The sequence below is a fragment of the Somniosus microcephalus genome, unplaced genomic scaffold (assembly GCF_052327205.1).
Source record: "Somniosus microcephalus isolate GS21.2 unplaced genomic scaffold, FLI_Smic_1.0 unresolved_chr9, whole genome shotgun sequence".
NCBI classification, from domain to species: domain Eukaryota; kingdom Metazoa; phylum Chordata; class Chondrichthyes; order Squaliformes; family Somniosidae; genus Somniosus; species Somniosus microcephalus.
Window position 1 is genome coordinate 19,152,414 of NW_028225187.1, and position 25,270 is coordinate 19,177,683.

Consider the following 25,270-nt stretch of genomic DNA (forward strand, 5'->3'; position numbering starts at 1 on the left):
CAGTACTGGCACCGGGGAGTGTGGGCCTGGATTATGGGGCTCGAGTCCTAGAGTATATACATCTACCTCCGACAGTGCAGCGCTCCCTCAGTACTGGCACTGGGGAGTGTGGGCCTGGATTATGGGGCTCGAGTCCTAGAGTATATCCATCTACCTCCGACAGTGCAGCGCTCCCTCAGTACTGGCACCGGGGAGTGTGGGCCTGGATTATGGGGCTCGAGTCCTAGAGTATATACATCTACCTCCGACAGTGCAGTGCTCCCTCAGTACTGGCACCGGGGAGTGTGGGCCTGGATTATGGGGCTCGAGTCCTAGAGCATATACATCTACCTCCAACAGTGCAGCACTCCCTCAGTACTGGCACCGGAGAGTGTGGGCCTGGATTATGGGGCTCGAGTCCTAGAGTATATACATCTACCTCCGACAGTGCAGCGCTCCCTCAGTACTGGCACCGGGGAGTGTGGGCCTGGATTATGGGGCTCGAGTCCTAGAGTATATACATCTACCTCCGACAGTGCAGCGCTCCCTCAATACTGGCACCGGGGAGTGTGGGCCTGGATTATGGGGCTCCAGTCCTAGAGTATATACATCTACCTCCGACAGTGCAGCGCTCCCTCAGTACTGGCACCGGGGAGTGTGGGCCTGGATTATGGGGCTCGAGTCCTAGAGTATATACATCTACCTCCGACAGTGCAGCGCTCCCTCAGTACTGGCACCGGGGAGTGTGGGCCTGGATTATGGGGCTCGAGTCCTAGAGTATATACATCTACCTCCGACAGTGCAGCGCTCCCTCAGTACTGGCACCGGAGAGTGTGGGCCTGGATTATGGGGCTCGAGTCCTACAGTATATACATCTACCCCCGACAGTGCAGCACTCCCTCAGTACTGGCACCGGGGAGTATGGGACTGGATTGTGGGGCTCGTGTCCTAGAGTATATACATCTACCTCCGACAGTGCAGCGCTCCCTCAGTACTGGCACCGGCGAGTGTGGGCCTGGTTTATGCAGCTCAAGTCCTAGAGTATATACATCTACCTCCGACAGTGCAGCGCTCCCTCAGTACTGGCACCGGAGAGTGTGGGCCTGGATTATGGGGCTCGAGTCCTACAGTATATACATCTACCCCCGACAGTGCAGCACTCCCTCAGTACTGGCACCGGGGAGTATGGGACTGGATTGTGGGGCTCGTGTCCTAGAGTATATACATCTACCTCCGACAGTGCAGCGCTCCCTCAGTACTGGCACCGGCGAGTGTGGGCCTGGTTTATGCAGCTCAAGTCCTAGAGTATATACATCTACCTCCGACAGTGCAGCGCTCCCTCAGTACTGGCACCGGCGAGTGTGGGCCTGGTTTATGCAGCTCAAGTCCTAGAGTATATACATCTACCTCCGACAGTGCAGCGCTCCCTCAGTACTGGCACCGGGGGAGTGTGGGCCTGGATTATGGGGCTAAGAGGTTCCTCTGCAGCCCGAAGCTCTGAAATCACCCTCGTGTTCAAATCCCTCCATGGCCCCTCGCCCCCTCCCTATCTCTGTAACCTCCTCCAGCCCCTACAATTCTCATCCTCCTGTTCAAATCCCTCCATGGCCCCTCGCCCCCTCCCTATCTCTGTAACCTCCTCCAGCCCCTACAATTCTCATCCTCCTGTTCAAATCCCTCCATGGCCCTCACCCCCTCCCGATCTCTGTAACCTCCTCCAGCCCCTACAATTCTCATCCTCCTGTTCAAATCCCTCCATGGCCCCTCGCCCCCTCCCTATCTCTGTAACCTCCTCCAGCCCCTACAATTCTCATCCTCCTGTTGAAATCCCTCCATGGCCCTCGCCCCCTCTCTATCTCTGTAACCTCCTCCAGCCCCTACAATTCTCATCCTCCTGTTCAAATCCCTCCATGGCCCTCGCCCCCTCCCTATCTCTGTAACCTCCTCCAGCCCCTACAATTCTCATCCTCCTGTTCAAATCCCTCCATGGCCCTCGCCCCTTTCCTATCTCTGTAACCTCCTCCAGCCCCTACAATTCTCATCCTCCTGTTCAAATCCCTCCATGGCCCTCACCCCTTCCCTATCTCTGTAACCTCCTCCAGCCCCTACAATTCTCATCCTCCTGTTCAAATCCCTCCATGGCCCTCGCCCCCTCCCTATCTCTGTAACCTCCAGCCCTACAACCCTCCAAGATCTTGGATAGGCAAGGATTAATCAGAGATTGTCAGCATGGCTTTGTCAGGGGGAGATCATGTCTGACCAATTTGATTGAATTTTTCGAGGGGGTGACTCGGTGTGTGGATGAGGGTAGTGCAGTTGATGTAGTCTACATGGACTTCAGTAAGGCTTTTGACAAAGTCCCGCATGGGAGACTGGTCAAGAAGGTCAGAGCCCATGGGATCCAGGGCAATTTGGCACATTTGATCCAAAATTGGCTTCGTGGCAGGAGGCAGAGAGTGATGGTCGAAGGTTGTTTTTGTGACTGGAAGCCTGTGTCCAGTGGTGTACCGCAGGGATCGGTGCTGGGTCCCTTTGCTGTTTGTAGTGTACATTAATGATTCAGATACGAATGTAGGAGGTATGATCAGTAAGTTCGCAGATGACACGAAAATTGGTGGAGTGGTAAATAGCGAGGAGGGAAGCCTCAGGCTACAGGACGATATAGATGGGTTGGTCAGATGGGCGGAACAGTGGCAAATGGAATTTAACCCTGAAAAGTGTGAGGTGATGCATTTTGGGAGGACTAACAAGGCAAGGGAATCCACAATGAATGGTAGGACCCTAGGAAGGACAGAGGATCAGAGGGACCTTGGTGTGCATGTACATAGATCCCTGAAGGCAGCAGAATAGGTGGATAAGGTGGTTAAAAAGGCATATGGGATACTTGCCTTCATTAGCGGAGGCATAGAATATAAGAGCAGGGAGGTTATGATGGAGCTGTACAAAACGCTAGTTAGGCCACAGCTGGAATACTGTGTGCAGTTCTGGCCACCACACTATAGGAAGGATGTGATTGCATTGGAGAGGGTGCAGAGGAGATTCACCAGGATGTTACCTGGGCTGGAGCGCTTCAGCTGTGAAGAGAGACTGGACAGGCTGGGGTTGTTTTCCTTAGAGCAGAGAAGGCTGAGGGGGGGACCTGATTGAGGTGTACAGAATTATGAGGGGCATAGATAGGGTAGATAGAAAGGAACTTTTCCCCTTAGTAGAGGGGTCAATAACCAGGGGGCATAGTTTCAAGGTAAGGGGCAGGAGGTTTAGAGGGGATTTGAGGAAAAACTTTTTCACCCAGAGGGTGGTTGGAATGTGGAACTCACTGCCTGAAAGGGTGGTAGAGGCAGGAACCCTCACAACATTCAAGAAGCATTTAGATGAGCACTTGAAACGCCATAGCATACAAGGCTACGGACCAAGTGCTGGAAAATGGGATTAGAATAGACAGGGCTTGATTTGCCGGCGCGGACACGATGGGCCGAAGGGCCTCTCTCTGTGCTGTATAACTCTATGGCCTAGAAATTCAGTTGGTAGCGCCAGCCGCTAGCGCCTTAAGAGGGCGAGGAGTGGGGCGCGAAGCGGCTAGCGCCTGGGCGCGGCGCGATCTGCGCCTCTCGCGAACTTCAGCCAAGAATTAGCGGTGGCGTAAAACCGCAGCGCCCGCTCAGCTGCGCGCGCAGATCCTGACGTCATTTCATGGTGCAACGCCCTTGGCGCCCCCCGAACCGGAACTTCAGTGGCGCCCCCCTTCTTTCCGCCTGGCGCTCCCAGCAACTGGTTGAGTGGAACGGTTCCCAGTCGCTGTGGGGCTGGGGGGGCGCTATTTAAAGGGGACTCTTCCTGCATTCTTTGTGGCAGCCATTTTGTTCCACTCCTTCTGTGTGAGAGAGAGAGGTTTGGAGAGAGACAAAGGGAGAGAGCTTTCTGCTTTGACTCAGCGCTCGCACAGGTACTTCTGGCTTCAGCCCAGAGCTTTGCAGTTGGATTTATCTTTCAGTGCCATAACCTTGAGTCGCCACATATAATGGGGGCTGCAATGGGTGGAAGCGTTGGGTTTCTCCATTGCATTGAAAGGGCTCAGAGACGCCGAGAGAGAGTGCCAGTCATGGCCAGACGGAGGAGGGCCAGCAGGCGTCGGCACAGGAGGTCTTACCCACCCAGGGTATACCGCCAGCAGCTCTCATACCTCAACATGTCTGAGGAGCAGTGTGTTCGGAGGCTGCGATTCAAAAGGGAGGTGGTCACTAAGATCTGCCACCTGCTTCAGAGAGAGCTGCAGCCACAGCTGAGGAGCAGGACGTCTCTGTCGGTGGCAGTGAAGGTGACAGTGGCTCTCAACTTCTATGCCACCGGCTCCTTCCAATCCGCTATTGGGGACATTGCCAATATCTCCTAGTTCGCGGTACATTGCTGCATCCACCAGGTGACCCTGGACAAGCAGCAAGAGCGTGCAATGGGATTTGCAAGAATAGCGGGCTTCCCCATGGTCCAGGGCGCCACTGACTGCACGCATGTGGCTTTGCGGGCGCCTCTAGAGAATGCCGAGGATTACCGCAACCAGAAGGGCTACCATTCGCTGAACGTGCAGTTGGTGTGTGACCACAGGCAGCTCATACTAGCTGTCAATGCCCGCTTTCCAGGCAGCAGCCACGACGTCTTCATCCTGCGCCAGACTTCTGTGGCAAACATTTTCGAAGCCCCGGCTCACCCAGGAGGCTGGCTTTTTGGGGACAAGGGCTATCCTTTGTGCACCTAGCTGATGACCCCGCTCCGTGCGCCCAGCACCCCTGCTGAAGAACGATACAATGACAGCCATCAAGCGACCAGGAACATCATTGAGCACACAATCGGCGTGCTGAAGCAACGGTTCTGTTGTCTGGACCATTCCGGGGGAGCCCTACAGTACTCGCCTGAGCGAGTCTCCCATTTTGTTATAGTGGGCTGCATGCTGCACAACCTGGCTATCCTCAGGACTCAGCCACTGCCAGCAGACATTGGAGGACCACCAGAGGAGGAGGAGGAGGAGGAGCACCAAGACGGGAGGGAGGCACAAAGTGTAAGGGCCGTCCGTCGGCGGCTTATTGCAAGTCGGTTATAGGCCCCCTCTCAGGGAATGGCTTGTGCCATTGAAAGAACATGAATGGAGCCGCTCCGCAAACCCTGAGGTGGTCAAGGCAACAAATAGTTCAAAGTACAAACATGGACAATCTGAATAAAGACAATTTTTTATTTTACAAACTCTGTGCCCTTCCCGCATGACAAACAAAAACAGAGAAGCCCCCCAAAAAACAGTCAGACACATAACTGGCTCTCACAACCTGGAGAAAATGAAAAAAACAGTTAAACAAAAATGACCATGATCCTCGGCCTTCATAAAAAACTCAACACAACATTCTCGGCCTTCATAAAAAACTCAACATTTTGCCACACCTCCTACTTTTTGGCCTGCGAAGGTGATCCGCCTCGCTTGCGCGATTGGCCCCTTCCCGCCCTGCAGCTCCTCCTCAATGGGACCCCAGCGGCTGCAGCAAGGCTGGGGGAAGGCTGCTGAGGGTCAGATAGTGAGTCGGCAGATGCCCTTGGGGGACGGCCTGGACCAGCTCTGGGCCTGGAGGGCCCGGCTGCTGACTGCTCCAACTCTGCTTGGGCGACAGCAGTCTGTCCTACGGGTGGTGGCAGCTGCAGTGGAGGAGTGACAGTGTTGGCAGCAGGAATGCTGCCAACCTCTGGTCGGCCGAGACACTGGCACTCGCATGGGCCAGCACTGAAGCATGCACAGCAATCTGCTGAAGCACAGACTGCTGGGCTGCTGCGGCGCGGCAAGGGCCCCGGCGATTCCTGTCCGAACCAGCGAGGGTGGCAGCAGTTAGTGCCCGTGTGGCCCTGATCTGTGTCTGCATCAGACCAGCCAGTGAATGCAATGCACGACTAAGCACTTGGCTGGAAGCCGCATGTGATGCAGCGACGTCCTGCAGACTCCTGGCCTGTGCTGCCCCGAAGTCCTGCAGACTCCTGGCCTGTGCTGCCCCGAAGTCCTGCAGACTCCTGGCCTGTGCTGCCCCGAAGTCCTGCAGACTCCTGGCCTGTGCTGCCCCGAATTCCTGCAGACTCCTGGCCTGTGCTGCCCCGAATTCCTGCACACTCCTGGCCTGTGCTGCCCCGAATTCCTGCAGACTCCTGGCCTGTGCTGCCCCGAATTCCTGCACACTCCTTGCCAGTGACTCTATGGAGTCAGGCATCCTTGCCACTGCAGCCATGAGCTCAATGTGCCTGCGCTCAGCCTGGGCGCCCATTTCACCAAGGAGCCGCACCTCCTCTGCGCTCACCGTAGCAGGACTGGAGGCCGCACTCACCCTCCGGGGAGAAGGCCGCCGAGCTTCCCTACCCCTCCCGCGTTGCTGCAGCCCGCTGGGCCCCGGAGCTTCACCGTCATCAGACCCTTCCCCCCTGCTCCCCTCCAGGGAAGACGTGTCCCCATCATGGCCATGGGCTGCCTCGACTGAGGGTGGCACTGATGGTCCGGCTTCCTCTTCCTCCTCCTCGCCTTCCGAATCACTCACAGTGCCAGCCTGAGGGCTCGCCTCCTCACCTGGCGAATCAGCATCTGAAAGCAGGGAGGTACAAGAGTTGCTTTAGAGTGAGGACAGGGCGGCAGCGAGGGAGGCATGAGTGCTGCAATGCACTGCATTGGTTCGAGAGTGGCAAAGGATGCTGGTGTGAGGCACAAGTGGAAAGGGAGAGGTCAAAAAGGTGATAACCTTACTATTGCTGTCCAGAACGCGGTCGGCATCTCCAGTGGCGACGGGGCCAATCAGCCGGCCTTCAATAATCCGCTCCACTCGCTGCTCCAGGTCAGTGAGGTCTTTAAGCTCAGGACGGCCTCCCCCGGTCCGTAGCTGTTGCCTCCGATTGTGGGCCAGCTTGCCCTGCGAGAGAAAGGACGGGCTCTGAGTACAGTGTCAAGCCCTGATCTTGCCTGCACTGCCTCCCATGGTCAAATAGCCCTGACAGTGCCAAGCCCTGATCTTGCCTGTACTGCCTCCCATGGTGGAATAGCCTGACAGTGTCAAGCCCTGATCTTGCCTGCACTGCCTCTCATGGTCGAATAACCCTGACAGTGTCAAGCCCTGATCTTGCCTGCACTGCCTCTCATGGTCGAATAGCCCTGACAGTGTCAAGCCCTGATCTTGCCTGCACTGCCTCTCATGGTCGAATAGCCCTGACAGTGTCAAGCCCTGATCTTGCCTGCACTGCCTCCCATGGTCGAATAGCCCTGACAGTGTCAAGCCCTGATCTTGCCTGCACTGCCTCCCATGGTCGAATAGCCCTGACAGTGTGAAGCCCTGATCTTGGCTGCACTGCCTCCCATGGTCGAATAGCCCTGACAGTGTGAAGCCCTGATCTTGGCTGCACTGCCTCCCATGGTCGAACAGCCCTGACAGTGTGTAAAGTGGTGAATGTGCATGTGATATTCATGAGAGACCCATAGGTGTTGGCTGAGGGCTGGGCATTGGGGCTTTCAGGACCCTTTGGCCATAAAGTGAGCTGCACATGCAGGGATGAAGAGGATACTGGAAAGGGTACTCACCCTGACAACCCGAGTGAGGTCGTTGAACTTCTTTCTGCGTTGCGTGGGTGTCCTGGGGACCATGCTGCTGGAGGTCACTCTGTGTGCCACCTCCCTCCAAGCTTTCCTGCACTCGCTGGGCAGCGACCTCCTGCCACTGTCAGGGAAGAGGAGAGGTCGCCTGCGCTCCAGTGCGCCAACCAGAACCTTCAGGGCCCCCTCGCTGAAGCGCTGCGCTCGCTCCCTGGCCTTCTCCATGGTCGTGGGCGTTGCGTTGTTGAAGCAGGTCTGTCCAGGCCTAGATTCAGGGCTGCAGTGTGCAGGGCGTGGCTGCAAACCAAATCGACCCTCCCCCTTTAAGAGCTGACCGGCGCCAGCGTGTCTGCCTGCAATCGCTAACTCGCCGCACCTGCGCTGCGCCCGCCCTCGGCGGTAGCGCCTCGGCTCGCCGGCTTTAGCGCCTTATGATAGTCGCGCACCACCTGCTTTAGCGCAGCAGCAACCTCTTGGGGCGATGCAACTCAATTTCGGCGAAGGTGGCGCTAAGTTGCGCCGGGCGCTAAATTTAGCGAACGCCCAGCTGTAGCGACCCAAACGTGGCGATACTGAATTTCTAGGCCTATGACTCTATGGGGGAGAAATTGAGTTGAGCCACAAACAGGGCGCCAAGCTCGCCTGGGTGCCAGATTTTGCACTGCGATCGGAGCAGCAGCGATCGCCGGAAATTCAGCTTGAGCGCCCCAAGAGGGACACGGGGCGAGGCTCGAGGCGCTCCGCGTCCCTCTTAGGGCGCTGAAACTCGATATCGCCGCGCAACGTGCCGCGGCGCCACACGCTGCGGCACGGCGCGCTGCGGTACTGCAGGCCTTCCTCCCAGCGCGATGAGCGATCGCGAGTGCCGGCAAAAGAGCCCGGCACCGAGGAGAATGCCGGCAATGCCGCGGGCGGAGAACAGGAGGCCGGGGACGGAGGTGCTGGCAGGCGGCCGCCGAAAAAAACGGCCGCCCCGCACCTCCACCTTTATTTGCGCCACTGCCGCCACAGGTAGGCCCCGTGAACCGGGCGCGATTAGCGAGCGGCGCTGCAGAGGCGGTCGCTGCCAAATATCGCGATCGGGGTGGTAGCGGGGCGCTGCGCACACTGATGACGTCATCGGTGGCGGCGCAGCGCAACAGGCTAATGCCGCCATTAGCGCCCCAGCTAAATATCGCGGGAGGCGTGGCCAGTGGCGCTAAAGCCACTGAGTGCCCGCTTTAGGCGTTAACTGGTGGCGTAGCCCACCGAATTGCTCCCCCTATGACTCTATCTCTGCGTTCCTCTAATTCTGGCCTCTCGCGCATCTCCGATTTCCATCGCTCCACCATTGGCGGCCGTGCCTTCAGCTGCCTGGGGCCCTGAGCTCTGGAATTCCCTCCCTAAACCTCTCCGCCTCTCTCTCCTCCTTCAAGATGTTCCTTAAAACCGATGCAATATACTGTAATGTGGATAAATGCGAGGTTATCCACTTTGGTGTCAAAAACAGGAAGGCAGATTATTATCTGAACGGCAATAGATTGGGAGAAGGGGAAGTGCAACGAGACCTGGGTGTCCTTGTGCACCAGTCGCTGAAGGTAAGCATGCAGGTGCAGCAGGCAGTTAAGAAGGCAAATGGTATGTTGGCCTTCGTAGCGAGAGGGTTCGAGTAGAGGAACAAGGATGTCTTGCTGCAGTTGTACAGGGCCTTGGTGAGACCACACCTTGAGTATTGTGGGCAGTTTTGGTCGCCTTATCTGAGGAAGGATGTTCTTGCCATGGAGGGAGTGCAGCGAAGATTCACCAGACTGATACCTGGGATGGCAGGGATGATGTATGAGGAGAGATTGGGTCGATTGGGCTTATACTCGCTGGAGTTTAGAAGAATGAGAGGGGATCTCATTGAAACTTATAAAATTCTAACAGGACTGGACAGACAAGATGCAGGAAGGATGTTCCCGATGGTCGGGGGAGTCCAGAACCAGGGGTCACAGTCTAAGGATAAGGGGTAAGCCATTTAGGACAGAGATGAGGAGGAATTTCTTCACCCAGAGAGTGGTGAACCTGTGGAATTCTCTACCACAGAAGGCAGTGGAGGCCAATTCATTAAATATATTCAAGAAGGAGTTGGATATATTTCTTAAGGCTAAAGGGGTCAAGGGATATGGGGAGAAGGCAGGGACAGGGTACTGAATTTGGATGATCAGCCATGATCACATTGAATGGCGGAACAGGCTCGAGGGGCCGAGTGGCCGACTCCTGCTCCTATCTTCTATGTTTCTATGTTTCTATGACCTCTTCGACCCAGATTTTGGTCACCTGTCCCGAATACCTCCTTTTGCGGCTCGTTGTCAAAATTCATGTCTGATCTACGCTCCTGTGAAGCGCCTTGAGACGTACTTCCCTCCGTTAAAGGCGCGGTATAAATGCGAGATGTTGTGGTTCTTCTACTGTTCTCACAGGCATCACGACGACGAATGGGGAGCGCTGGAAACAGCTGCGAAGGTTCTCAGTCTCGATCATGCGCGACTTCGGAATGGGGAAGAAGAGCATTGAAGAGCAAGTGGCGGAGGAAGCGCGAGTCCTCGTGGCGGCGATTATGGACAAAGGAGGTATTGGTCTCGCTGGGAACCACTTATTGACATTGAAACATGCTGTGCCGGGAATGAGGAGGAGGGCTAATCCGACAAAATATTGCGAAGGTAGCCTCTCTTCTTGGGAACAGGAAGGGGCCCGTTCAGCCCCCTCGAGGCTGTTACACAGGAACAGGAGGAGGCCCATTCAGCCCCTCGAGCCTGTTACACAGCAACACGAGGAGGCCAACTCAGCCCCTCGAGCCTGTTACATAGGAACAGGAAGAGGCCCATTCAGCCCCTCGAGCCTGTTACACAGGAACAGGAGGAGGTCCATTCAGCCCCCTCGAGCCTGTTACACTGGAACAGGAAGAGGCCCATTCAGCCCCTCGAGCCTGTTACACAGGAACAGGAGGAGGCCCATTCAGCCCCTTGAGCCTGTTACACAGGAACAGGAGGAGGCCCATTCAGCCCCTCGAGCCTGTTACACAGGAACAGGAGGAGGCCCATTCAGCCCCTCGAGCCTGTTATTCAGGAACAGGAGGAGGCCCATTCAGCCCCTCGAGCCTGTTACACAGGAACAGGAGGAGGCCCATTCAGCCCCATCGAGCCTGTTACACAGGAACAGGAGGAGGCCCATTCAGCCCCTCGAGCCTGTTACACAGGAACAGGAGGAGGCCCATTCAGCCCCCTCGAGCCTGTTATTCAGGAACAGGAGGAGGCCCATTCAGCCCCTCGAGCCTGTTACACAGGAACAGGAGGAGGCCCATTCAGCCCCTCGAGCCTGTTACACAGGAACAGGAGGAGGCCCATTCAGCCCGTCGAGCTGTAACATAGGAACAGGAGGAGGCCCATTCAGTCCCTCCAGCCTGTTACACAGGAACAGGAGGAGGCCCATTCAGCCCCTCGAGCCTGTTACACAGGAACAGGAGGAGGCCCATTCAGCCCCCTCGAGCCTGTTACACAGGAACACGAGGAGGCCCATTCAGCCCCTCAAGCCTGTAACATAGGAACAGGAGGAGGCCCATTCAGCCCATCCAGCCTGTTACATAGGTACAGCTGGAGCTCCATTCAGCCCCTTGAGCCTGTTACATAGGAACAGGAAGAGGTCCATTCAGCCCCTCAAGCCTGTTACACGGGAACAGGAGGAGGCCCATTCAGCCCCTCGAGCCTGTTACACAGGAACAGGAAGAGGCCCATTCAGCCCCTCGAGCCTGTTACACAGGAACAGGAAGAGGCCCATTCAGCCCCTCGATCCTGTTACACAGGAACAGGAGGAGGCCCATTCAGCCCCTCGAGCCTGTTACACAGGAACAGGAGGAGGCCCATTCAGCCCCTCGAGCCTGTTACACAGGAACAGGAGGTGGCCCATTCAGCCCCTCGAGCCTGTTACACAGGAACAGGAGGAGGCCCATTCAGCCCCTCGAGCCTGTTACACAGGAACAGGAGGAGGCCCATTCAGCCCCTCGATCCTGTTACACAGGAACGGGAGGAGGCCCATTCAGCCCCTCGAGCCTGTTACACAGGAACAGGAGGAGGCCCACTCAGGAGGGAGCGGGGCAGTGGGATTAGTTTTGGATCGATACAGGGCTATGGGGAGGGAGCGGGGCAGTGGGATTACTTTTGGCTTGATACAGGGCTATGGGGAGAAGGCGGGGCAGTGGGATTCATTTAGGATTGATACAAGGCTATGGGGAGAGAGCGGGGCAGTGGGATTAGTTTGGGTTTGATACAGGGCTATCGGGAGAAAGCGGGGAAGTGGGATTAGTTTGGGGATTGATACAGGGCTATGGGGAGAGAGGGGGGCAGTGGGATTAGTTTGGGGATTGATACAGGGCTATGGGAGAGAGCGGGTCAGTGGGATTAGTTTGGGGATTGATACAGGGCTATGAAGAGAGAGCGGGGCAGTGGGATTAGTTTGGGATTGATACTGGGCTATGGAGAGGGAGCGGGGCAGTGGGATTAGTTTGGGGATTGATACAGGGCTATGGGGAGAGAGCGGGGCAGTGGGATTAGTTTGGGGATTGATACAGGGCTATGGGGAGAGAGCGGGGCAGTGGGATTAGTTTGGGGATTGATACAGGGCTATGGGGAGAGAGCACGGCAGTGGGATTAGTTTGGGGATTGATACAGGGCTATGGGGTGATAGCGGGGCAGTGGGATTAGTTTGGGGATTGATACAGGGGCTATGGGGAGAGAGCGGGGCAGTGGGATTAGTTTGGGATTGATACAGGGCTGTGGGTAGAGAGCGGGGCAGTGGAATTAGTTTGGGATTGATACAGGGCTGTGGGTAGAGAGCGGGGCAGTGGGATTAGTTTGGGATTGATACAGGGCTGTGGGTAGAGAGCGGGGCAGTGGAATTAGTTTGGGGATTGATACAGGGCTATGAGGACAGAGCGGGGCAGTGGGATTAGTTTTGGGATTGATACAGGGCTATGGGGAGATAGCGGGGCAGTGGGATTAGTTTGGAGATTGATACAGGGCTACGGGGAGAGAGCGGGACAGTGGGATTAGTTTGGGGATTGATACAGGGCTATGGGGAGAGAGCGGGGCAGGGGGATAAGTTTGGGGATTGATACAGGGCTACGGGGAGAGAGCGGGGCAGTGGGATTAGTTTGCGGCTTGATACAGGGCTATGGAGAGAGAGCGGGGCAGTGGGTTTAAGAGCCACCAGCCACACCGATGGTCCAATGGCTTCGCGCACCGGTGCTGTAGACTTGTCGGATCTTTTCTGTCACCGATGACCTCCATTGTGACTGCAAGTGTCCGCAATGTGAGACATTGCCCTCTGGTCTTAATTACGCTGAGGAGATTACACTGTGTGTGTTGCAAGGACTCCCCTTCGACCCATCGCCTCTGTTCAGGTGTGCGGCTGCCAATGTTACCTGCTCCATCATGTTCGGGCGACGTTTCGAATACACAGACGAGAGTTTCCTTCGCTTGTTGGGATTGATCCACGAGAGCATCAGCCTGGTAACCAGCATCTGGGGAACAGTGAGTGTGCCTCGGTTCGAAAATTACCATTCTCGTCTTCAAATCCCTCCATGGCCCTCGCCCCCTCCCTATCTCTGTAACCTCCTCCAGCTCCTACAATTCTCATCCTCCTGTTCAAATCACTTCATGGACCTCGCCCCCTCCCTATCTCTGTAACCTCGTCCAGCCCCTACAATTCTCATCCTCCTGTTCAAATCCCTTCATGGACCTCGCCCCCTCCCTATCTCTGTAACCTCCTCCAGCTCCTACAATTCTCATCCTCCTGTTCAAATCCCTTCATGGACCTCACCCCCTCCCTATCTCTGTAACCTCCTCCAGCCCCTACAATTCTCATCCTCCTGTTCAAATCCCTCCATGGCCCCTCGCCCCCTCCCTATCTCTGTAACCTCCTCCAGCCCTACAATTCTCATCCTCCTGTTCAAATCCCTCCATGGCCCCTCGCCCCCTCCCTATCTCTGTAACCTCCTCCAGCCCCTACAATTCTCATCCTCCTGTTCACATCCCTCCATGGTCCTTGCCCCTCCCTATCTCTGTAACCTCCACCATCCCAACAATTCTCATCCTCCTGTTCAAAACCCTCCATGGCCCCTCGCCCCCTTCCTATCTCTGAAACGTCCCCCAGCCCCTACAATTCTCATCCTCCTGTTCAAATCCCTCCATGGCATTCGCCCCCTCCCGATCTCTGTAACTTCTTGCAATCCCCTACAATTCTTTCCTCCTGTTCAAATCCCTCCATGGCCCTCGGCCCCTACCGATTTCTGTAACCTCCTCCAGCCCCTACAATTCTCATCCTCCTGTTCAAACCCCTCCAGAGCCCACACCCCCCTCCCAATCTCTGTAACCTCCTCCAGCACTACAATTCTCATCCACTTGTTCAAATCCCTCCATGGCCCCTCGCCCCCTCCCTATCTCTGTAACCTCCTCCAGCCCTACAATTCTCATCCTCCTGTTCAAATCCCTCCATGGCCCTCGCCCCCTCCCTATCTCTGTAACCTCCTCCAGCCCCTTCAATTCTCATCCTCCTGTTCAAATCCCTCCATGGCCCCTCGTCCCCTCCCTATCTCCGTAAACTCCTCCAGCCCTACAATTCTCATCCTCCTGTTCAAATCCCTCCATGGCCCCTCACCCCCTCCCTATCTCTGCAACCTCCCCCAGCCCCTACAATTCTCATCCTCCTGTTCGAATCCCTCCCTGGCCCCTCGCCCCATCCCTATCTCTGTAACCTCCTCCAGCCCATAGAATTCTCATCCTCCTGTTCAAATCCCTCCATAGCCCTCGACCCCCCTCTCTATCTCTGTAACCTCCTCCAGCCCTAAAATTCTCATTCTCCTGTTCAAATCTATCCATGGCCCCTCGCCACCCTCCCTATCTCTGTAACCTCCTCCAGCCCCTACAATTCTCGTCCTCCTGTTCACATCCCTCCATGGTCCTTGCCCCTCCCTATCTCTGTAACCTCCACCATCCCAACAATTCTCATCCTCCTGTTCAAAACCCTCCATGGCCCCTCGCCCCCTTCCTATCTCTGAAACGTCCCCCAGCCCCTACAATTCTCATCCTCCTGTTCAAATCCCTCCATGGCATTCGCCCCCTCCCGATCTCTGTAACTTCTTGCAATCCCCTACAATTATCATCATCCTGTTCAAATCCCTCCATGGCCCTCGCCCCTCTCCCTATCTCTGTAACCTCCTCCAACCCCAACAATTCTCATCCTCCTGTTCAAATCCCTCCATGGCCCTCGGCCCCTACCGATTTCTGTAACCTCCTCCAGCCCCTACAATTCTCATCCTCCTGTTCAAATCCCTCCATGGCCTCTCGCCCCCTCCCTATCTCTGTAACTTCCTCCAGCCCTACAGGTCTCATCCTCCTGTTCAAATCCCTCCATAGCCCACAGCCCCCTCCCAATCTCTGTAACCTCCTCCAGCACGACAATTCTCATCCACTTGTTCAAATCCCTCCATGGCCCCTCACCCCCTCCCTATCTCTGTAACCTCCTCCAGCCCTACAATTCTCATCCTCCTGCTCAAATCCCTCCATGGCCCTCGACCCTCCCTATCTCTGTAACCTCCTCCAGCCCCTTCAATTCTCATCCTCCTGTTCAAATCCCTCCATGGCCCCTCGTCCCCTCCCTATCTCCGTAAACTCCTCCAGCCCTACAATTCTCATCCTCCTGTTCAAATCCCTCCATGGCCCCTCGCCCCCTCCCTATCTCTGTAACTTCCTCCAGCCCCAACAATTCCCATCCTCCTGTTCAAATCCCTCCATGGCCCTCGACCCCCCTCCCTATCTCTGTAACCTCCTCCAGCCCTACAATTCTCATCCACTTGTTCAAATCCCTCCATGGCTCTCGACCCCCCTCCCTATCTCTGTAACCACCTCCAGCCCTACAATTTTCATCCTCCTGTTCAAATCCCTCCATAGCCCCTCGCCCCCTCCCCATCTCTGATACCTCCTCCAGCCCCTACAATTCTCATCCGCCTGTTCAAATCGCTCCATGGCCCTCGCCCCCTCCCAACTCTGTAACCTCCTCCAGCCCCTACAATTCTCATCCTCCTGTTCAAATCCCTTAATGGCCCCTCGCCCCCACCCTATCTCTGTAACCTCCTCCAGCCCCTACAATTCTAATCCTCCTGTTCAAATCCCTCCATAGCCCGTCGCCCCCTCCCGATCTCTGTAACCTCCTCCAGCCCCAACAATTCTCATCCTCCTGTTCAAATCCCTCCATGGCCCCTCGCCCCCTCCCTATCTCTGTAACCTCCTCCAGCCACTACAATTCTAATCCTCCTGTTCAAATCCCTCCATGGCCGCTCGCCCCCTCCCTATCTCTGTAACCTCCTGCAGCCCGACAATTCTCATCCTCCTGTTAAAACCCTCCATGGCCCCTCGCCACCCTCCCTATCGCTGTAACCTCCTCCAGCCCTACAATTCTCATCCTCCTGTTCAGATCCCTCCATGGCCCTCGCCCCTCCCTATCTCTGTAACCTCCACCAGCCCTACAATTCTCATCCACCTGTTCAAATCCCTCCATGGCCCTCGGCCCCTCCCGATCTCTGGAACCTCCTCCAGCCCCTACAATTCTCATCCTCCTGTTCAAATCCCTCCATGGCCTCTCGCCCCCTCCCTATCTCTGTTACTTCCTCCAGCCCTACAAGTCTCATCCTCCTGTTCAAATCCCTCCATGGCCCCTCGCCCCCTCCCTATCTCTGTATCCTCCTCCAGCCCTACAATTCTCATCCTCCTGTTCAAATCCCTCCATGGCCCCTCGCCCCCTCCCTATCTCTGTAACCTCCTCCAGCCCTACAAATCTCATCCTCCTGTTCAAATCCCTCCCTGGCCCCTCGCCCCCTCCCTATCTCTGTAACCTCCTCCAGCCCCTAGAATTCTCATCCTCCTGTTCAAATCCCTCCATAGCCCTCGACCCCCCTCTCTATCTCTGTAACATCCTCCAGCCCTAAAATTCTCATTCTCCTGTTCAAATCCATCCATGGCCCCTCGCCACCCTCCCTATATCTGTAACCTCCTCCAGCCCCTACAATTCTCATCCTCCTGTTCACATCCCTCCATGGTCCTTGCCCCTCCCTATCTCTGTAACCTCCACCATCCCTACAATTCTCATCCTCCTGTTCAAAACCCTCCATGGCCCCTCGCCCCCTTCCTATCTATGAAACGTCCTCCAGCCCCTACAATTCTCATCCTCCTGTTCCAATCCCTCCATGACCCTCGCCCCCTCCCTATCTCTGCAACCTCCCCCAGCCCCTACAATTCTCATCCTCCTGTTCAAATCCCTCCATGGCATTCGCCCCCTCCCGATCTCTGTAACTTCTTGCAATCCCCTACAATTATCATCCTCCTGTTCAAATCCCTCCATGGCCCTCGCCCCCTCCCTATCTCTGTAACCTCCTCCAACCCCTACAATTCTCATCCTCCTGTTCAAATCCCTCCATGGCCCTCGGCCCCTACCGATTTCTGTAACCTCCTCCAGCCACTACAATTCTCATCCTCCTGTTCAAATCCCTCCATGGCCTCTCGCCCCCTCCCTATCTCTGTAACTTCCTCCAGCCCAACAAGTCTCATCCTCCTGTTCAAATCCCTCCATAGCCCACACCCCACTTCCTATCTCTGTAACCTCCTCCAGCACTACAATTCTCATCCACTTGTTCAAATCCCTCCATGGCCCCTCGCCCCCTCCCTATCTCTGTAACCTCCTCCAGCCCTACAATTCTCATCCTCCTGTTCAAATCGCACCATGGCCCTCGCCCCCTCCCTATCTCTGATACCTCCTCCAGCCCCTACAATTCTCATCCGCCTGTTCAAATTGCTCCATGGCCCTCGCCCCCTCCCTATCTCTGTAACCTCCTCCAGCCCGTACAATTCTCATCCTCCTGTTCAAATCCCTTAATGGCCCCTCGCCCCCACCCTATCTCTGTAACCTCCTCCAGCCCCTACAATTCTAATCCTCCTGTTCAAATCCCTCCATGGCCCGTCGCCCCCTCCCTATCTCTGTAACCTCCTCCAGCCCCTACAATTCTCATCCTCCTGTTCAAATCCCTCCATAGCCCTCGACCCCCCTCTCTATCTCTGTAACCTCCTCCAGCCTTAAAATTCTCATTCTCCTGTTCAAATCCATCCATGGCCCCTCGCCACCCTCCCTATATCTGTAACCTCCTCCAGCCCCTACAATTCTCATCCTCCTGTTCACATCCCTCCATGGTCCTTGCCCCTCCCTATCTCTGTAACCTCCACCATCCCTACAATTCTCATCCTCCTGTTCAAAACCCTCCATGACCCTCGCCCCCTCCCTATCTCTGCAACCTCCCCCAGCCCCTACAATTCTCATCCTCCTGTTCAAATCCCTCCATGGCATTCGCCCCCTCCCGATCTCTGTAACTTCTTGCAATCCCCTACAATTATCATCCTCCTGTTCAAATCCCTCCATGGCCCTCGCCCCCTCCCTATCTCTGTAACCTCCTCCAACCCCTACAATTCTCATCCTCCTGTTCAAATCCCTCCATGGCCCTCGGCCCCTACCGATTTCTGTAACCTCCTCCAGCCACTGCAATTCTCATCCTCCTGTTCAAATCCCTCCATGGCCTCTCGCCCCCTCCCTATCTCTGTAACTTCCTCCAGCACTACAAGTCTCATCCTCCTGTTCAAATCCCTCCATAGCCCACACCCCCCTTCCTATCTCTGTAACCTCCTCCAGCCCTACAATTCTCATCCTCCTGTTCAAATCGCTCCATGGCCCTTGCCCCCTCCCTATCTCTGTAACCTCCTCCAGCCCCTACAATTCTCATCCTCCTGTTCAAATCCCTTAATGGCCCCTCGCCCCCACCCTATCTCTGTAACCTCCTCCAGCCCCTACAATTCTAATCCTCCTGTTCAAATCCCTCCATGGCCCATCGCCCCCTCCCTATCTCTGTAACCTCCTCCAGCCCCTACAATTCTCATCCTCCTGTTCAAATCCGCCAATGGCCTCTCGCCCCCTCCCTATCTCTGTAACCTCCTCCAGCCACTACAATTCTAATCCTCCTGTTCAAATTCCTCCACGGCCGCTCGCCCCCTCCCTATTCTCTGTAACCTCCTCCAGCCACTACAATTCTAATCCTCCTGTTCAAATTCCTCCACGGCCGCTCGCCCCCTCCCTATCTCTGTAACCTCCTGCAGCCCGACATTTCTCATCCTCCTGTTAAAACCCTCCATGGCCCCTCGCCACCCTCCCTATCGCTGTAACCTCCTCCAGCCCTACAATTCTCATCCTCCTGTTCAGATCCCTCCATGGCCCTCGCCCCTCCCTATCTCTGTAACCTCCACCAGCCCTACAATTCTCATCCACCTGTTCAAATCCCTCCATGGCCCTCGGCCCATCCCGATCTCTGTAACCTCCTCCAGCCCCTACAATTCTCATCCTCCTGTTCAAATCCCTCCATGGCCTCTCGCCCCCTCCCTATCTCTGTTACTTCCTCCAGCCCTACAAGTCTCATCCTCCTGTTCAAATCCCTCCATGGCCCCTCGCCCCCTCCCTATCTCTGTAACCTCCTCCAGCCCCTAGAATTCTCATCCTCCTGTTCAAATCCCTCCATAGCCCTCGACCCCCCTCTCTATCTCTGCAACCTCCTCCAGCCCTAAAATTCTCATTTTCCTGTTCAAATCCATCCATGGCCCCTCGCCACCCTCCCTATATCTGTAACCTCCTCCAGCCCCTACAATTCTCATCCTCCTGTTCACATCCCTCCATGGTCCTTGCCCCTCCCTATCTCTGTAACCTCCACCATTCCTACAATTCTCATCCTCCTGTTCCAATCCCTCCATGACCCTCGCACCCTCCCTATCTCTGCAACCTCCCCAGCCTCTACAATTCTCATCCTCCTGTTCAAATCCCTCCATGGCCCTCGCCCCCCTCCCTATCTCTGTAACCTCCTCCAACCCCTACAATTCTCATCCTCCTGTTCAAATCCCTCCATGGCCCTCGGCCCCTACCGGTTTCTGTAACCTCCTCCAGCCTCGACAATTCTCATCCTCCTGTTCAAATCCCTGCATGGCCTCTCGCCCCCTCCCTATCTCTGTAACTTCCTCCAGCCCTACAAGTCTCATCCTCCTGTTCAAATCCCTCCATAGCCCACACCCCCCTCCCTATCTCTGTAACCTCCTCCAGCACTACAATTCTCATCCACTTGTTCAAATCCCTCCATGGCCCCTCGCCCCCTCCCTATCTCTGTAACCTCCTCTAGCCCTACAATTCTCATCCTCCTGTTCAAATCCCTCCATGGCCCTCGCCCCCTCCCTATCTCTGTAACCTCCTCCAGCCCCTTCAATTCTCATCCTCCTGTTCAAATCCCTCCATGGCCCCTCGCCCCCTCCCTATCTCCGTAAACTCCGCCAGCCTCTACAATTCTCATCCTCCTGTTCAAATCCCTTAATGGCCCCTCGGCCCCACCCTATCTCTGTAACCTCCTCCAGCCTCTACAATTCTAATCCTCCTGTTCAAATCCCTCCATGGCCCGTCGCCCCCTCCCTATCTCTGTAAAATCCTCCAGCCCCTACAATTCTAATCCTCCTGTTAAAACCCTCCATGGCCCTCGCCACCCTCCCTATCGCTGTAACCTCCTCCAGCCCTACAATTCTCATCCTCCTGTTCACATCCCTCCATGGCCCTCGCCCCTCCCTATCTCTGTAACCTCCACCAGCCCTACAATTCTCATCCACCTGTTCAAATCCCTCCATGGCCCTCGGCCCCTCCCGATCTCTATAACCTCCTCCAGCCCCTACAATTCTCATCCTCCTGTTCAAATCCCTCCATGGCCTCTTGCCCCCTCCCTATCTCTGTTACTTCCTCCAGCCCTACAAGTCTCATCCTCCTGTTCAAATCCCTCCATGGCCCCTCGCCCCCTCCCTATCTCTGTATCCTCCTCCAGCCCTACAATTCTCATCCTCCTGTTCAAATCCCTCCATGGCCCCTCGCCCCCTCCCTATATCTGTAACCTCCTCCAGCCCTACAATTCTCATCCGCCTGTTCAAATTACTCCATGGTCGTCGCCCCCTCCCTAACTCTGTAACCTCCTCCAGCCCTACAATTCTCATCCTCCTGTTAAAACCCTCCATGGCCCTCGCCCCCCACTCCCTATCTCTGTAACCTCCTCCAGCCCCTACAATTCTCATCCTCCTGTTCAAATCCCTCAATGGCCCTCGCCCCCTCCCTATCTCTGTAACCTCCTCCAGCCCCTACAATTCTCATCCTCCTGTTCAAATCCCTCCATGGCCCTCGGCCCCTACCGATTTCTGTAACCTCCTCCAGCCACTACAATTCTCATCCTCCTGTTCAAATCCCTCCATGGCCTCTCGCCCCCTCCCTATCTCTGTAACTTCCTCCAGCCCAACAAGTCTCATCCTCCTGTTCAAATCCCTCCATAGCCCACACCCCACTTCCTATCTCTGTAACCTCCTCCAGCACTACAATTCTCATCCACTTGTTCAAATCCCTCCATGGCCCCTCGCCCCCTCCCTATCTCAGTAACCTCCTCCAGCCCTACAATTCTCATCCTCCTGTTCAAATCGCACCATGGCCCTCGCCCCCTCCCTATCTCTGATACCTCCTCCAGCCCCTACAATTCTCATCCGCCTGTTCAAATTGCTCCATGGCCCTCGCCCCCTCCCTATCTCTGTAACCTCCTCCAGCCCCTACAATTCTCATCCTCCTGTTCAAATCCCTTAATGGCCCCTCGCCCCCACCCTATCTCTGTAACCTCCTCCAGCCCCTACAATTCTAATCCTCCTGTTCAAATCCCTCCATGGCCCGTCGCCCCCTCCCTATCTCTGTAACCTCCTCCAGCCCCTACAATTCTCATCCTCCTGTTCAAATCCCTCCATAGCCCTCGACCCCCCTCTCTATCTCTGTAACCTCCTCCAGCCTTAAAATTCTCATTCTCCTGTTCAAATCCATCCATGGCCCCTCGCCACCCTCCCTATATCTGTAACCTCCTCCAGCCCCTACAATTCTCATCCTCCTGTTCACATCCCTCCATGGTCCTTGCCCCTCCCTATCTCTGTAACCTCCACCATCCCTACAATTCTCATCCTCCTGTTCAAAACCCTCCATGACCCTCGCCCCCTCCCTATCTCTGCAACCTCCCCCAGCCCCTACAATTCTCATCCTCCTGTTCAAATCCCTCCATGGCATTCGCCCCCTCCCGATCTCTGTAACTTCTTGCAATCCCCTACAATTATCATCCTCCTGTTCAAATCCCTCCATGGCCCTCGCCCCCTCCCTATCTCTGTAACCTCCTCCAACCCCTACAATTCTCATCCTCCTGTTCAAATCCCTCCATGGCCCTCGGCCCCTACCGATTTCTGTAACCTCCTCCAGCCACTGCAATTCTCATCCTCCTGTTCAAATCCCTCCATGGCCTCTCGCCCCCTCCCTATCTCTGTAACTTCCTCCAGCACTACAAGTCTCATCCTCCTGTTCAAATCCCTCCATAGCCCACACCCCCCTTCCTATCTCTGTAACCTCCTCCAGCCCTACAATTCTCATCCTCCTGTTCAAATCGCTCCATGGCCCTTGCCCCCTCCCTATCTCTGTAACCTCCTCCAGCCCCTACAATTCTCATCCTCCTGTTCAAATCCCTTAATGGCCCCTCGCCCCCACCCTATCTCTGTAACCTCCTCCAGCCCCTACAATTCTAATCCTCCTGTTCAAATCCCTCCATGGCCCATCGCCCCCTCCCTATCTCTGTAACCTCCTCCAGCCCCTACAATTCTCATCCTCCTGTTCAAATCCGCCAATGGCCTCTCGCCCCCTCCCTATCTCTGTAACCTCCTCCAGCCACTACAATTCTAATCCTCCTGTTCAAATTCCTCCACGGCCGCTCGCCCCCTCCCTATCTATGTAACCTCCTGCAGCCCGACATTTCTCATCCTCCTGTTAAAACCCTCCATGGCCCCTCGCCACCCTCCCTATCGCTGTAACCTCCTCCAGCCCTACAATTCTCATCCTCCTGTTCAGATCCCTCCATGGCCCTCGCCCCTCCCTATCTCTGTAACCTCCACCAGCCCTACAATTCTCATCCACCTGTTCAAATCCCTCCATGGCCCTCGGCCCATCCCGATCTCTGTAACCTCCTCCAGCCCCTACAATTCTCATCCTCCTGTTCAAATCCCTCCATGGCCTCTCGCCCCCTCCCTATCTCTGTTACTTCCTCCAGCCCTACAAGTCTCATCCTCCTGTTCAAATCCCTCCATGGCCCCTCGCCCCCTCCCTATCTCTGTAACCTCCTCCAGCCCCTAGAATTCTCATCCTCCTGTTCAAATCCCTCCATAGCCCTCGACCCCCCTCTCTATCTCTGCAACCTCCTCCAGCCCTAAAATTCTCATTTTCCTGTTCAAATCCATCCATGGCCCCTCGCCACCCTCCCTATATCTGTAACCTCCTCCAGCCCCTACAATTCTCATCCTCCTGTTCACATCCCTCCATGGTCCTTGCCCCTCCCTATCTCTGTAACCTCCACCATTCCTACAATTCTCATCCTCCTGTTCCAATCCCTCCATGACCCTCGCACCCTCCCTATCTCTGCAACCTCCCCCAGCCTCTACAATTATCATCCTCCTGTTCAAATCCCTCCATGGCCCTCGCCCCCCTCCCTATCTCTGTAACCTCCTCCAACCCCTACAATTCTCATCCTCCTGTTCAAATCCCTCCATGGCTCTCGGCCCCTACCGGTTTCTGTAACCTCCTCCAGCCTCGACAATTCTCATCCTCCTGTTCAAATCCCTGCATGGCCTCTCGCCCCCTCCCTATCTCTGTAACTTCCTCCAGCCCTACAAGTCTCATCCTCCTGTTCAAATCCCTCCATAGCCCACACCCCCCTCCCTATCTCTGTAACCTCCTCCAGCCCCTACAATTCTCATCCTCCTGTTCACATCCCTCCATGGTCCTTGCCCCTCCCTATCTCTGTAACCTCCACCATTCCTACAATTCTCATCCTCCTGTTCCAATCCCTCCATGACCCTCGCACCCTCCCTATCTCTGCAACCTCCCCCAGCCTCTACAATTATCATCCTCCCTGTTCAAATCCCTCCATGGCCCTCGCCCCCCTCCCTATCTCTGTAACCTCCTCCAACCCCTACAATTCTCATCCTCCTGTTCAAATCCCTCCATGGCTCTCGGCCCCTACCGGTTTCTGTAACCTCCTCCAGCCTCGACAATTCTCATCCTCCTGTTCAAATCCCTGCATGGCCTCTCGCCCCCTCCCTATCTCTGTAACCTCCTCCAGCCCTACAATTCTCATCCTCCTGTTCAAATCCCTCCATGGCCCTCGCCCCCTCCCTATCTCTGTAACCTCCTCCAGCCCCTTCAATTCTCATCCTCCTGTTCAAATCCCTCCATGGCCCCTCGCCCCCTCCCTATCTCCGTAAACTCCTCCAGCCTCTACAATTCTCATCCTCCTGTTCAAATCCCTTAATGGCCCCTCGGCCCCACCCTATCTCTGTAACCTCCTCCAGCCTCTACAATTCTAATCCTCCTGTTCAAATCCCTCCATGGCCCGTCGCCCCCTCCCTATCTCTGTAAAATCCTCCAGCCCCTACAATTCTAATCCTCCTGTTAAAACCCTCCATGGCCCCTCGCCACCCTCCCTATCGCTGTAACCTCCTCCAGCCCTACAATTCTCATCCTCCTGTTCACATCCCTCCATGGCCCTCGCCCCTCCCTATCTCTGTAACCTCCACCAGCCCTACAATTCTCATCCACCTGTTCAAATCCCTCCATGGCCCTCGGCCCCTCCCGATCTCTGTAACCTCCTCCAGCCCCTACAATTCTCATCCTCCTGTTCAAATCCCTCCATGGCCCCTCGCCCCCTCCCTATCTCTGTATCCTCCTCCAGCCCTACAATTCTCATCCTCCTGTTCAAATCCCTCCATGGCCCCTCGCCCCCTCCCTATATCTGTAACCTCCTCCAGCCCTACAATTCTCATCCGCCTGTTCAAATTACTCCATGGTCGTCGCCCCCTCCCTAACTCTGTAACCTCCTCCAGCCCTACAATTCTCATCCTCCTGTTAAAACCCTCCATGGCCCTCGCCCCCCACTCCCTATCTCTGTAACCTCCTCCAGCCCCTACAATTCTCATCCTCCTGTTCAAATCCCTCAATGGCCCTCGCCCCCTCCCTATCTCTGTAACCTCCTCCAGCCCCTACAATTCTCATCCTCCTGTTCAAATCCCTCCATGGCCCCTCGCCCCCTCCGTATCTCTGTAACCTCCTCCAGCCCTACAATTCTCATCCTCCTGTTCAAATCCCTCCATGGCCCCTCGCCCCCTCCCTATCTGTGTAACCTCCTCCAGCCCCTACAATTCTCATCCTCCTGTTCAAATCCCTCCATGGCCCCTCGCCCCCTCACTATCTCTGTAACCTCCTCCAGCCCCTACAATTCTCATCCTCCTGTTCAAATCCCTCCATGGCCCCTCGCCCCCTCCGTATCTCTGTAACCTCCTCCAGCCCTACAATTCTCATCCTCCTGTTCAAATCCCTCCATGGCCCCTCACCCCCTCCCTATCTGTGTAACCTCCTCCAGCCCCTACAATTCTCATCCTCCGGTTCAAATCCCTCCATGGCCCCTCGCCCCCTCCCTATATCTGTAACCTCCTCCAGCCCTACAATTCTCAT

At 55.6% G+C, this 25,270-nt stretch overlaps 1 protein-coding gene across 1 annotated transcript in view; it reads left to right on the forward strand.

Moving 5' to 3' along the window:
• The window catches only part of LOC147084860 (cytochrome P450 2B9-like), a 98,002-nt gene that overhangs the window by 12,201 nt on the left and 60,531 nt on the right, over window positions 1–25,270 (forward strand). Inside the window, exons 3-4 of the mRNA XM_085979568.1 lie at window positions 10,015–10,164; window positions 12,959–13,119. Of these exons, the coding sequence (XP_085835694.1) occupies window positions 10,015–10,164; window positions 12,959–13,119 (311 nt within the window). The remainder of the gene's footprint in view (window positions 1–10,014; window positions 10,165–12,958; window positions 13,120–25,270) is intronic.